General features: G+C 54.2%; 1 protein-coding gene across 5 annotated transcripts in view; it reads right to left on the bottom strand.

The window, feature by feature from the left end:
* Positions 1-13,992, bottom strand: part of RNFT2 (ring finger protein, transmembrane 2) — a 55,685-nt gene that overhangs the window by 38,886 nt on the left and 2,807 nt on the right. For 3 of the 5 annotated variants that reach the window (XM_045846473.1, XM_045846482.1, XM_045846464.1), the window contains exons 4-7: positions 10,088-10,566; positions 7,812-7,888; positions 4,678-4,778; positions 955-1,108 (exon numbers count right to left, since the gene is read on the bottom strand). In XM_045846473.1, the coding sequence (XP_045702429.1) occupies positions 955-1,108; positions 4,678-4,778; positions 7,812-7,888; positions 10,088-10,566 (811 nt within the window). Of the gene's footprint in view, positions 1-75; positions 484-954; positions 1,109-4,677; positions 4,779-7,811; positions 7,889-10,087; positions 10,567-13,992 lie in introns of those variants that run through there. The other 2 variants (XM_045846491.1, XM_045846500.1) reach the window with 2 other exon arrangements.

Here is a 13,992-nt window from a genome sequence, read left to right on the forward strand (position 1 = left end):
AATGTGCCGTCTACCATAAAAATACATTGGCTACAAAACAAAGATCATATTTTTAATAATGGTATGTTTAATGCATATAAAATAATAATTAACAAACTGGTAAGTGTAAGTGCATGTTCCCCTGGGTTCCGTGAGCTGCTCTAGCAGGTGAATAGAGGAGGAACACAGAAGGGCGGTTTTCCTACACACCTGGACGGACAGGCAATTCCAAACTGGCTCTTCCGCCAGCCAGACGCTAAGCTTTCTGAAGCTGAAAAGACGGCTGTTTTCACAGCAAGACAAGCAGGAGTCTTCAGAGATTATTTAGTCCACCTGCCTCTGCCCAGACTCCCTGCTCTGGGCCTTGCAGCAGAAGCACTGGCAAGACTTACCTCCTAAGGGTGCTGTGTCCCAGCCCTGCTCAGTCCTCCGAATTACACCGGTTATCCCTGCACAAGACCCCTTCAACCCGACACACGCCTGCAGGCCTTCCCCTCCAGGACACTGCAAGAAACCACTGCCGTCACTGCCTGTGCTATGTCCACAGCAGACATCACTAGTCGAGCACAGAGTTCTTTCCCCTGAGCCTTGGTTCCCTTTACAAGACATGCTCCTGAAGCCACAATGCGTCAAAACCTATGAGAGCCATCCTTCTCTGAGAGAAACCGAACTAGGGCATGTCGACATGGCTTTTTTCCTTTCTCAGGTGAAAACTGGATCAAAGTCAGCTTTGAACAATGAGACTTAGAAGAATAAACTTGGAGCGGGGGCGTCACAGGCAGATGCTGACAGCTATCACCAAGCTCAGCTTCAAGCAATCTTAACAGGTGAGTGTCAGGGTCTGCTAGCTCGGGCTCTGCTCATTTGATATGATGACATCAGCTCTGCTCACGCCCACTCTTTCCTCCTGCAGAAGGTGCCCTGAATTCCCTGTGTGAGGGCTGGGGCTGCCTGGTGGCCACAGCCAGTGCCTACCTTGGACTTGACGGCCAGGATGATCTTGGGCAGGGCCACGACGAGGCACTTGAGGGCAATAGTGATATACTTCAGCACGAAGTCTGCGATCCCCACGATCCACAGCAGGTCAAAGAAGTCCAGGGTCTCCAAGTTGGGCTTCAGAAATATGAGGCTGTGGGGAGGATTCGGAGAGTCAGGATTCTCTCTTTCACTCCCTGGTCCTCCGCAGCTCTTTCCACTCACTCTGGGAGCCTCATAAGTATGACCTGTACACAGAGCACTGAACTGGGAGTCTGCCATCTGTGTCCTGTTTCTGAATCTGCGAGTAACTTGCTGTGTGACCTCAGGGGGGTATCTTAACCTCTCTGAACCCCAGTTCCTTTGAGGGTTAAAAGATGAGATTGGCCTGGAGTATCATTAGTTAAGGTTTCCTCCAGTCTTATGGGTCCATAACAGGTTTCACAAGAGGAAGCAGACCGGAAGGAAGAAAGGCCAGCATTACGAAGGAGCAGGGAGAGAAGGAGGGAAAAGGAAAACTATGGACCCGATGCCATACTGAGCTCTTCACTCCCTGTATCTCACTGTCCTGTGTGGTGTGCTTATCCCCACCTGGTAAGCCAGGCACGGAGGCTGGGAGCAGTAAGTTGCCCAAGGTCACACTCCATGCTAACAGGCATTTGTATCAGACAGACTTGATTTTTCAATCCAGGTTTCTTCACTTATTGGACCCTGGGCAAATACTGTTATCTCCAAAAACCTCAGTGTTCTCATCAGTAAAATGGGAACCATACCTTCCCTCATAGTATCACCAGTGGGATTCAAAGAGATAACGGCCTCACAATAGATCCGCTTGCAGATCTGTCTATGATGGGAACAGCCACTATTTGAGGCCAGCACTGTTACCCACCCCATTTTGCAGATGAGGAAACTGAGGGACAGCAAGGTAAAGTAACAGGCACAAAGTCCCGCAGATATGAAGGGATAGAGGCAGACTGCCACCCGGGCATCCTGGCTGCAGCTAACGCTCTCGGTTCTCCCTACGGCAGGGCTGCTCGGGGTGCGGAAGCCCATTCTGCCCTTCTGTGCGTAGCTAAGTTACCTTCACGTCCCGTTTCTGTACTTACCTCGCCGGAGCCTGACCACAAACATCTCAAACCAGCACCTGCCCACGACCACACGTGGAGTAACACTGCTCTCCGCCGCCTTGGGGGCATGTGTGCTGCACCCTTGACATGTCTGACTCACCTCAGCTTCCCAAAGACTCTACGAAGTAGAGGCTAAGGTTTTCCCATGCTGAGCTGGGGACACTGGGGCGCCAAGAGTGGCGTTGCCTGCCGGAGGTGTCTTAGGTGAAACTGGGGGTGGGGATTGGAACCAGCAGCCACTCCGTGCTGGACCCCTCCCGTCTCTTCCGGCCAGGTTGGAGGCTTGGAGCCAAGGGCAGGCCAGGTCCTATCTGCCCCTGGAGAGCAGGGAACAGCGCACACAGCCCAGAGCGGACACGCCTTCTCGATGCACCATGCAGTGGTCCCCCCTTACCCGCTGTTGCACTTTCTGCGTTTCAGTTATCAGTGGTTAGCCATGGGAAAGTTCCAGAAAGAAACAATTCCCAAGTTTTACACTGCATGCCATTCTGAGGAGCGTGATGAAGTCCTGCGCTGCCCCTCTCTGCCCCACCTGAGAAGCAAATCATCCCGGTCCAGCATCTCCACGCTGCACCTGCCACCTGCCCGTCCTCTGTCACTCAGATGTCTCGGTCAGAAGATCGGCTGTCAGGACCCTGCAGTGCTTGTGTTCCAGTGACCCTCATTTTACTTTATATAAAGGCTCCAAAGAGCAAGAAGGGTGACACTGTCAATTCAGACGTGCCACAGAGAAGCCGTAAACTTGGTCATAGGTATGCATGTGCAGAAAAAATAGTGTATACAAGGTTTGGTACTGTCTGCGGCCTCAGGCGTCCACCGGGGGTCTTAGAACACAGCCCCCGAGGACAAGGGGGGTGACTATACTATGCTGGGCTGCTGGAAAGAGGTGCGAAACCGAGGCCTCTTTAGTATAGTACCCTAGGGATGAACCGGTCTCTTTTTTCACTTCTATTTTTAAAAACCTATTTCTACTTACAATAAAATCTTGAAAGAGCTAGCGTAGGGCAAAATCAATGAAAACAATCTATCTGGGTGATTTCTCACAACACCTGCAGGGTCCCCCACACCCCGGCCCTGTCTCGGTACGATCCTGCGCATCCGAGTCCGAGTGGCCGCCCCTGTGACAGTACAGGGAGAGGCTGGCAGCCCCGAGCTCCTTTCTCCACCTCTGCGCTGTCCCTCCCTGGGGACACCTCGGGTTGGCTGGCTGACTTCCACGCCCTTATGCTTCTGTGACCTCGAGCAAAGGAAGATCTGCCCTCCAGCTTCCACCTTCCACTTTGTCTCGGAGACACCAGCCGGAGACAAACCCGCTGATCTGAGCTTTACTTCACCGTGCAAGTGTTTCTTCTGTGTTGCACTGTGTGTGTGTGTGTGTGTGTGTGTGTGTGTGTGTGTGTGGTGTTTTATTTTTTTTTGGTGTTTGGAGGAGGGGCAGTGCAAAATGTTCTTCCCCAGATTCATCACTAAGTCCACTTATTTATAATGTAGGCTGTGAACTTCAATAAACAGATCTATTTTATCATCCGTTTTGCTCCTTAGTAGGCACTAGCACCCATCGGTGTGGTAATTCATCATCAAAGGACAATGTTATGATGCGACTAGGATTGGATCAAATGTTTCCTGGCTCACCCAGTACGTTCCACGTATCATCACATTTGGCCTCCGGAATCATGAGCCCGTTCAGCGGGTAAGGCAAAGAGGAGCTGGGCCCCGGTTTCACGAGTGCGGAAACTCGGGGGCACCTCACAGGGGTTCCGTCACTTGCCACAGGGTGCCAGGCTGGGAAGGGGCAGGACTAAGACTTTCTGACATTGGCTATTGGACTGCAAATCCGGCGAAGATTCAGGCTTGCCGTTACAGGCTACTTACTGGCACTAAGTTGGCCTCAGTTTCCTCACCTGTGAAATGGGGACAGCGACACGCTGCTGGAAGGACAAGAGGACATAGTAGCCGTGGGAGTCTCTGGACCACTGGCATCCACGAGGGAGGGGGCTCAGCCCCTCTCTGTCCCCCTCCCCCTTGCTGGGCTGCAGGTCTGACTCAGCCCTGGTCCGGCGGGGCACGGAGGGCTGGGCCTGTGTCCGTCATTGGGCCAGAGAACGACATGAATTCACCCAAGGTTCTGGGAGACTCCACCTTCGAGTGCCTCCGCCAGGGTCTTGAAATTCCAGGCCAGACCACGAACCCGGTGTGTGGGATGTGCGATGACACCCTGGCACTTACTCCCCAAACTGCCTGTGCAGCGTGGCCCCCCCCCCCGAATGCGGCGAACTGGCTCGCTCCTCACAGTCCATTTTCGGGAGACAGGTACACAATCCAAAAGCTTGGCTAGAGTCTCAACCTCATCCTGCAGGCCCTCGCTGGCCGGCTCTCGCCCCCCAGCCACTACGCGGCCGCCAGAAAATTACACGTGGGGCTGGCGTGGTATTTCCACTAGAGAGCTCCGCCGTAGGCATGAGTGCTTGTGGCGCCAGGGTGGGGTCTGAAGGTCGCAACGTGACACAGAGTTGGTGACCACTCTCCAGTGAAGGGCTGCACATTCCAAGCCCACCCACGTTCCCCACATGCCCACAGGGCAGACCCCCCCGCTCACCTGTTGTACAGCTGCTGGGAATTGAACGTATAGAGCACGTACAGGGTGTTTCCCGCTAGGAAGGCCAAGATCCACATGATGGCCAGCACCGACCTCTTCTCCTGCAGACAAAGAGCAAGGGATCGATGGGGACGCTGCCACGCCAAAGGTGCACCTGGCAGGACATTCCAGAATGTTCTCTCATAAGTGACAATGCTTTCTTTCCCTTTTCCAAGGCGTGGAGGAAGCAGGGTGACAGGAAGGGTACCGGCATCGGTCCTTCCTGCTGGAACCCGGGGGAGGGTTACAGAAAAGGTGACCGAAAAGTGGAAACCTGCATGGAAAATTACCTGGACAGGCAGGAGAGCCAGCTGGTTAGCAGCACAGACTTTGGAGCTGGAAGCTCAAGTTCAAATCCTTGGTCTGCCGCCTGGGGACTATCCAACTCTGGGCAAGTTACTTAAACTTTTCATGTCCCTTTCCTCATCTGTGAAATGGGTCTATATTGTATCTCTCTTACTGAGTTGGGAGAATTAATGTACATAAACGCTTAGAACAGTGCCTGACACGCAGGAAATGTGAGTTCACAGTTACAGTTAAGAACTGAGGCGCATCGGGGTTAAGTATCACTTGCCCAAGGGCGCGTGTTTTAAGTCTCCGTGCCCTCACTGAAAATGAGGGTTTCCTGAAGTATTAAGTAAAATTCATCAACGCCCACATTCGGTCTGGTACAGGCTCATGTTTCAGGCTCACTAAACGGTAGGACCTATTGTCGTATTCAGACCTTACAACCCAGTAGACGATTCACAACTACAAACTGGAAATCCCTGCTCTCACTTTGGCTAGCGCGGGCCTTGGGGCTGCTGCCCCTCACCCACTGTTCTGCACAAGGCGCCACACTTAACAGGATTACGTTCAAAGTCGTGCACTTGGCCATCCAAGCCCTGGCCCCACTTCTCTTTCTCCTGCCTCGTTTCTGTTCGGTCCCAAGGAACACAGGCCTTGGTCTGCTGCTTCCCAGAAGCTTCTCAGCCTGAGAGCGATCCCCGGAAATTTCTGGAGGAGGCGCCGGGCTGGCGTGTCCCCGCCTGTGTACCCAGGGAGACATACGTAGATCCCCCGTCCTGCTGATTTTCAAAAGCTCGTCTCTTCCTGGACCAGGGCGGCTGCCTTGCTGGAATAGGATGAGATCATATCTTTCCCAGTGTAACCTTCCCTGCGGTTTCAGTAAATGCTCCGCTGTCTCCAGACACAGCTCAGCGCCCCATGCACCCTTACGAGGCATATTTCCAGAGTAGACAGAATAAATGCATCTCCATCCACCCATTATTCCAGGAGCGGTCAAGGTTAACGACCCTGAAAACCACCTCCAACCAACCAACTGCTCTTATCAATGTGATTAATCCACTCGGCAGCCCTTTTTACCCGATAAATAATGGATTCCAGTTGAGTCCTCTGCAAATCCAAACCCAAGGTGGAAGAGAAAGAGGGAATTAGCATTGCCCCAAGAAGCCGGACTCTGGGGGACAAAGCGGGTAGTTCTCCAGTACTCAGCTGAGATTCCTAAACTTACTGAGGGCCATGGACACTCCTTTCACAGGAAAGTATGTGCGGACGGGCAAAGCATCAACTGTGGCTTTACTTCCCAAGTTTCAAGGGCTCCTAAAAGCTTGTCCATGGATACAGGTATCGTTTCACCCCCTAAAATTCCAGTCAAGGCACCATCTGGATGTTCCTGCATTTGAGGGACAGCGAGCCCCCGAAGGCTCCCACCGTGGTGTCCATCAACCTGCTGTTCAAAAAGCAGCAGACAGGAGTTCGCGTGAAGACGACACCAAGGGTCAGGGAGAACCTCTGGCTCCCTGCCCGACCCTGGACGTCAATGCGCTTGTGTCACATGGAGACTGAGCTGTCCTCCCGGCCACACGGCGGCCCAGGTGCTTTTGAGAAAGCAGATGGTCCCAAAGAAGGATTGGAGAAGACGGTGGCTGTCAGGGGGCCACGGGCACAGCACAAAGCACAGGCCTGTTAAAAACAGCTCGATTAAATGTTACCAATGTGCCAGGCACTGTGCTGAACACCTTCTCTGCATTATCTCATTTGATCCTCTCTACCGGTGTGAGAAGTTGGTGCGAATAGTTCCTCTTCCAGAGGCAGCACCTGAGGCTGAGGTTACTAAGGTAACCTAAGAGCTCGTAGGTGGGTAGAGCTGGAATTCGAACCTGGGGCGAGCACAGCCTAGGGGCCAGTGCCTGGGTTTGTATCTTGACGCTAGCAGTGGCACGGGCTATGGGACCTCAGAAAAGGAATTTAATGTCTCTGAGTCGCTGTTTCCTATCGGGAAAATGTAAGAATGACTGCCTCCCCTCACCACCCACCAGGCTGCTGGGACAAATCTGCAAGCTGCGCTGGGCAACAGCCCAGCACTGCGCTGGGCATTCAGGAAGACGGTGGTGAAGCTGTACGGCCCCCCAGCAGTGCCGGCGAAATGACCTCAACCTTAAGGATGCGTTGGAAGTGAGCTAACTGGTTGAATGCCAGGCGGGTAAAGGCACCGGGCTGGGAGGACCCTGCAGGTAGAAGGGCTTGCAAGAAGGATGGCACATCGAGGGATCTTCCCGGGGGTGGCGGCAGAAGAATGGCCCCCCGGAGATGCCCCCATCCCAATCCCCGCGACCCGTGAATGTGTTAGACCACGTGGCAAAGGGGAGCAAAGGCTGCAGCTGGAACCGTGGCTGCGAATCAGTGGCTCTGCAGATGGGGAGCGACTGTGGATTACCTGGGTGGACCCGATGTCATCACAGAAGTCCCCGAACGTGGAAGAGGGAGACAGAGGGGGACAGTCAGAGGGGGTGTGACTGTGGGAGGATGGTCACAGAGATGCACTGGTGCAGGCTTGAGGAGGAGGAGGATGGGGCCAGGAGCCGAAGAACGCGGGCGACCTCCAGAACCTGGAAGAGGCCAGGACAGACTCGCCTCTAGACCCTCCCATCAGAACACCGTGCTTGCGACACCTTGATCTCAGTGTAGAGAGACCCGTCTCAGACTTCTGATCGACAGAACTGTAAGATAACCCACTGATGCTGTTTGAAGCCACTCAGTTTGCGGTCATCTGTGACGGCAGCCACAGGAGGCAAACTCACCAGGTGACTCACCTTCAGAGAGACCTGTTCCCGGAGCGTGGAGTTGGCGTAGGCGAAGGTGGTGGCCATCCCGATGCACACGGCAATGCCTGCGGGACAGAGGAGGGCCAATGTCACCACCACTTAGACGCAACAGGCCTGGTCCCGGCTCACTGGGGACGGTGAGTAACGTTCAGCAGACACACCCCTGGCCCTCTCGGGGATGACAGACTAACCTCAGAAGAGAGAAATTCTCACCTCTGGGGGATTTGGGCTGCCATGTAAATCACTGGGGCTCCCTGAGCCACTCTGAGCATAGGCCCCTGACGTGGGGAAGGGCTAGAGGCCACTCTCCGGTATTGCACTGAACCAGGTTAGGAGCATGGGCTGTGCAGTATGGTAAGACCTGGGTTCAAACCCTGGCTCTGCCACCACTTCTCTGTGTGAGCTTAGGCTAGTCACTGCACGTGTCTGAGCCCCACTTTCCTCATCTGTAAAATGGACAGAAGAATAGCAGTTCTCACCTCCTGGAGGGAGGATGCTTACAGACGCCACCTCTAGCAGTCAGTAAATGGTACCTGTTGTTAGTCCCGCTTTCAGAAAGAATCTGAGGTGTGTCATTTATCATAAAAACATACAGAGAAAAAGACTGTGGCACCATAAGGAATGAAAGTTTGATGTTAAAGGGGGAAAAAATTCCTGCTGACAGAAAACCCATGACCCTGGCAGATGGAGGAATAGAACTGAATTTTATTCGAATTCCTTCAGTGGCCACTGTTTGCCAAGCTACAGTCTTGGACTGCTCCCCGCACAGGGCTTCGCAAACCCTGCTGTCCGTAACCTGCAGACAGGGTTCTGCTTTCACGCAACGCACTGGGCTTCTCAGGCTCGGAGTTCGCTTTTCCTTTTTCAACAGTGCAGAGCGTGTGCTCCCGGCATTTTTCTGGATCTGCTCTGTCAGAGACACATTTCTTCACGGACATACATAAAATGAAAACCAGTAACCCTACAGCTCTTTCTTCTATTTCCCCCTAGGGTTACCAAGCAAATAAACCAACCTGCCAACTGAACAAGAAAACCACCACGCTTGAGAATAAAATGAAGGCTGTGAGTTTCCTGGAATTCCGCACAAAAGGGGAACAGACAGGCTTCCATTTCTAGGAATGGAGAGGGAGGGGCCGCCGTGGCAGCGCCCCAACAGGGCGGCGGGGGCAGGGGGGAGTCAGCCAGGACTCACCAGAAAGGGGCAAATAAGACACAGAGCACAGCCCACCCTCCTCCATGCACTGCCTGTGGGATACCGTAGGCCACCACGTCATCTGTATCACCGTCACTCCTCCTGCAGGGCCAGGACGACGCCCAGACTCTCCAGGGCACAGCAGCACCACGGTAAGTAACGACGAGAGTAAGAGCAGTGGCCCAGAGACCACTTTCTCAGTGTGAAGTGCGTGTCGGGTTCTAGGCTCATCGCTTTATGAATCGTTACCTCCCTTCCTAATAACACCAACAACAGGGAGCATCCGTTGAGCACTTGCTCTGTGCCAGGCTCTCTGTTACGTATTTTATGTGCATTAATAATGAATATAATGAACATAATCACCTCCAGTTGCATAAAACGATCCTAAGTGCTCTTTGCACATATGAGGTCCTTTAACCTCGCTGCAATCTCACCAAGTGTGTCTTACAATAATCCTCATTGCACGGATGAGGTACAGAGAGGTTAAATATTGCATCCAGCGTCACACAGCCAGGAAAGGGCGGAGCCTGGGCTCAGACCCAAGCAGTCTGAACTCTTAAGTTACTCTACTCTGCTCCTTCACACCCATCAACCGGCTGAGGCAGCTTCTACCACAACCCGCATGGGGCAGGTGAGGAAGCCGGAGTTCAGAGGTGAGTGCCTTTCCCCGAAGTCACATAGCCAATCCGTTGGCATTTGAACCCAGGTCTGACTAAGAGTCCCACACTCTTTCTTTTTTTAATCCTCGCCTGAGGACACCTTATTAACTTTAGAGAGAGGACAAGGGAGAGAGCAAACCCTTGATGTGAGAGAGAAACATCAATCGGCTGCAACCCCTCCCACCCCCCCAAGGGGGGACCAAACCCGCAACCCAGGCATGTGCCCTGACGGGGAGTTGAACCCATGAACCTCTGGTTTATGGGACGATGCTCCAACCGAACCCCACCGGCCAGGGCCAGAATCCCATCCTCTTAAGCTCTCTGCATGGTGAGGGCCTCTGCTGCCTTCCCCTGGCATTTGGGATGGACAGCCCCCACCCAGTGGCTGAAGTCCCTGCGTGCCCGGGACTCACCGAGCTTATGCTGGAAGCACAGCTTGGCCAGGAGGATCAGGATGAAGGGAAGCCCTTTCTGGAGCCAGCAGACCACGGCCTTCAGCTCGGACAGGGCGGGGGCGGGGGTGCCCGGCTGCTCGTCGCCCCCGTCGTCTGAGTGCGCCCGGTGGTCCCCACCCACGTGCTGCAGCAGCGAGCTCCCACGGTGGCCGCCGTGGTGGAAGTGGTGGTGGGGCTGGCGGTGGTGGTAGGTGCTCCCCTCGCCCCGGCCTCCGCCCTCCTCCCTGGACGCCGGCATCTGGATGAACACGTCCCCTCCACTGGCGGAGGCCCCCAGCACCAGGCTGGGTGGGAATGGGGTGGCAGGAAGGCTGCTGGCCGGGAGGCCGGAGAGGCTGGAGAACAGCACTGGTGGGGAGGCCGCTTCTGCCTTCAGACTCTCAAAGACGCCCCCTTCATCCACGCTGGCCTCGGAGCTGAGTGCTTGGCTGCGATTTCTGGGCCAGAAAGGAAGAGAAAGCCCCACCAGGTCAGGCGGCTGGAAAGACAGTCACCCAGTGGAGGTTGGGGGACAAACAACAGTATCAATAATGTTGTGTTGGCTGACCTGTGTCTCCCCCACAAACCCCCATGCTGAAGCCCTAACCCCCAGGACCTCCGAGTATGACCATATGGGGAGGCAGAGTCTTCGCAGAGGTGACTGAGTGAACATGAGGTCACGAGGGCTGGCCCTGATCCAGTGTGACCGGTGTCCTTGCAGGAGGAGGAGATCTGGACGCTGACATACACGGGGGAAAAGGGTGTGAGGGCACAGTGGGGACAGGGCCATCTACAAGCCAACGAGAGAGACCTCAGAGGAAACGGACCCGCTGACACCTTGACCTCCTTGACCTTGGACTTCCAGCCTCCAGGACTGTGAGAAAATACACCTCTGTGGTGTAAGGCCCCCAGGCTGCTATCCCACCAACAGGGCTTCCCGTTCTAAACTCCCTCCCGAGGCCTCAGATACACCCTGCAGACTGGGAGGGACGGCATTCCCATCTTACAGATAAGGAAACCGAGGCCCAGAGAGACACACTCGCCAGACACCCTGGATTATCCACCCCCAACCTCCAGTCTTCTCGTGTGCCCCTCTCTCACTACCCATGGGCTTCCTCCTGCAGGGCCTCTGCTCGGGCTGGCCCCTTCACTGCATGTCACCCTCGCCCTGTCCCACCTCGGTACCTGTGCTCATCCCTCAGATTTTGGCTCAAATCTCTGTTCCTGGGTGGCATCTACCCTGCCCCCAGAAGCGACAGTCTCCTCATTCCTAGTGCTCATTGCCTCCCAAGCTCAGCTGCATGGGACTGAGCGCACGTCACTGTTTACTGCTTACCCGTGGCTCTCAACCCTGGCTGCCCGGTATAACCACGCAGGGGAGCTTTTGAAAAATACAGGTGCCCAGGACCCAGCGTTGAGCAACAGAACCAAAGTCTTTGAGGGTGGGGCCTGGCATCTCTATGTCTTCAGAGCCCCCTGGCGACTCTAACATGTAGTAAACACTACTTTAAACTGGGCCCTGTGCCATGAAGTCCAAGGTCATGATTGTTTGCCCCCATTGTCTACCTCTCCTCCCCAGCACAATGCACCTGGTACGCACACAGGGCACGCTCAAGAAGTAGTGTTTGAAAGGACGAATGAATGAATGAATGAATGAGCATACTGAAGGCTCTGAGAAGGCCTGCAACCGAAAAAACTCACTCTTGCTTAAACCTAGTGTTTCCCAAACGTATTCCAGCACGGAATATTTTCCAGTGGAAACCTTAGGACTGTCTTAGAGAACACCTGTGAAATCCAGCAGGGGAGATGCCGGGCTGGAGAAGTCTCAGGGGTAGTTGCTCTGGCTGCACAGACTTGACCTCGGGGTAAGTTATCACAAACCTGCTGCCAGGGAGGGAACTTGGAGATGGCTACCCACCCCTCTACCACCTGGCCCACCCCTGCCACCTCCCAAATCCCGGGACGTGTGTGGTCCTACTCCCTTGGGTTTGGCTTTATAATAAAGACAATCTTAATAATGACAACAACAACGGACACCATGGCTATGGTCCTCAAGGGGCCTTGGGCTCTTTCTGCGCTTCAAGAAGCTGAGCTAAGAAAGAAGGAGTCCTGGCAGGTGCCCACATTGGCTCACATGGGGGCCACCGTCCCTCCCGCACTGCCCCATGAGGACCTGGAGAGCTTTCCTGGCCCCCATAAGCTCGCCAACACTCTCAGCGCACTGGGCTCAGGGGACCTCCAGTACAACCAGGGAAGACTCAGTCCGCCAAGGGGCTTTTTATAGCTGGCCTCCCTTCCCTGGGCACCAGCATCCAGCCGAGATCTTAGCCTAAATGGGAAAGAATATCCCTTGGGGAGGCAGAGGCTGTGCTTCTAACTTAACCACTTAAGGGCCAGAGTGGGAGGCAGCCCAGGAGAGGAGTGGATCTGCCCAGACGGGAGAGCAAAGTATGCTGGGGGAGGGGGGGTGTCGGGGGTGGCGAACGGACTGGGGTCCAGATCTCAGGCCTGCTGCATCGTGGCTGTGCGACTTCAGGTACTTTACTTCCACTCTCTGAGCCTCAGTTTCCTCATCGGTAAAAATGGGGATAAAAAATAGTCCTGACATCATCAGTGGCACAGAGTAAGTATGTGACACACGGTGGCCATTCTTTTCCTGCCACCAAAGATCTCACGGGTCACGAGGGAGCAGACAGCCGTTCCGTCTTCAGAGGCCCCAACTGGAGTGCTTGCTGCTCGGACGCTGTGTGTGTGCATTTTTATATTCATTCATTCCTTCGTAAGCAACTTGAGTTTTGTTATCTGCCATTTGGGGGGGGGAGAAACTGAGGCCTGGGGGTGAACACTTTCCAAAGGCATCCCAGGTGGGAAGTGGCTGAGCTGGGATTTGGCCAGGGGTTGTCTGATTGAAGGCCAGAGTCCTTCACCACAGAATAGGCAGGCCTGATGCAAAACTCGGCCCCAGCGCCAGGACCGACGGGTTCTCTAACTTTGCAGCCAATCTCAGAGTTGCAAAGGGAACTGGAATGGGACATAAGGGAGGAAAAGCTCAGCTGCCTGCTCCTGGGATGTATGCGCCAGCACGGTGGGAGGTCTGAGGCTGGGAGACCGTGACAACCTGAGAACAGGTCCCACGGTGCGTTCTCTCTTGGGCTTAACTAGAGAAATTCTAGCCCATGAATGTTTTAATGGTGTTTTCTTAGATTCTGTGTTCGTCTATTTGGTATCCAGTAATTATCGGGCCTAACGAATAGCCAAAGTTGTTTAAATCTTCCCTGCAATCCAGAGCCCATATTCTCAGCCACATTCTTGATCTAATGCTCCCGCATCCAGCTGGTATTTCTCCTGCCCTGAAACACCCAGAGCCAGGTACCAGACAACCGGAGACTGCCCTGACAGCCCAGCGCCTGCTGACAGCACTCAACGCAGACAACGCTAGGCTGTTTCCCCTGCCCTGCCTTGATTTGTGCAGAAAACACAATAAAAATGGTGGCCTATGCCTTCCCTTTGCTCCTTCCTGCCTCCTGGGGGCTTCCCCATGTGGCCCTACAGGGTGTGACATGCCCCTTGCACTGGGGAAACAAGTAATAAAGTTCTTTCAATGGCATTAACCTCTCCTCTCCATGTTGTCACTCGGTCACCTCCATAAATTAAAACCTCAGGGGTACAATCATTGATGCAAGTCAAGTGTATCCCCTGTCACAGACTTTTAGAAGTATCATAAGAGCAATAGCCAGCTGCTATGCGTGACTAGTGTATGCCATCACGGTGCAGAGAAGTTTGCAATCGGATCTCTGCTCCTCAAACAAGTAACCCTGAGAGGCAGATAATTATTCAATCCAGTTTTGGGCTGCCCCTGACCACTCGAAGGCCAAGAGCCCCCA

Source organism: Phyllostomus hastatus, unplaced genomic scaffold (assembly GCF_019186645.2).
Source record: "Phyllostomus hastatus isolate PE091 unplaced genomic scaffold, TTU_PhHast_1.1 phas_contig_1162, whole genome shotgun sequence".
NCBI classification, from domain to species: Eukaryota; Metazoa; Chordata; class Mammalia; order Chiroptera; family Phyllostomidae; genus Phyllostomus; species Phyllostomus hastatus.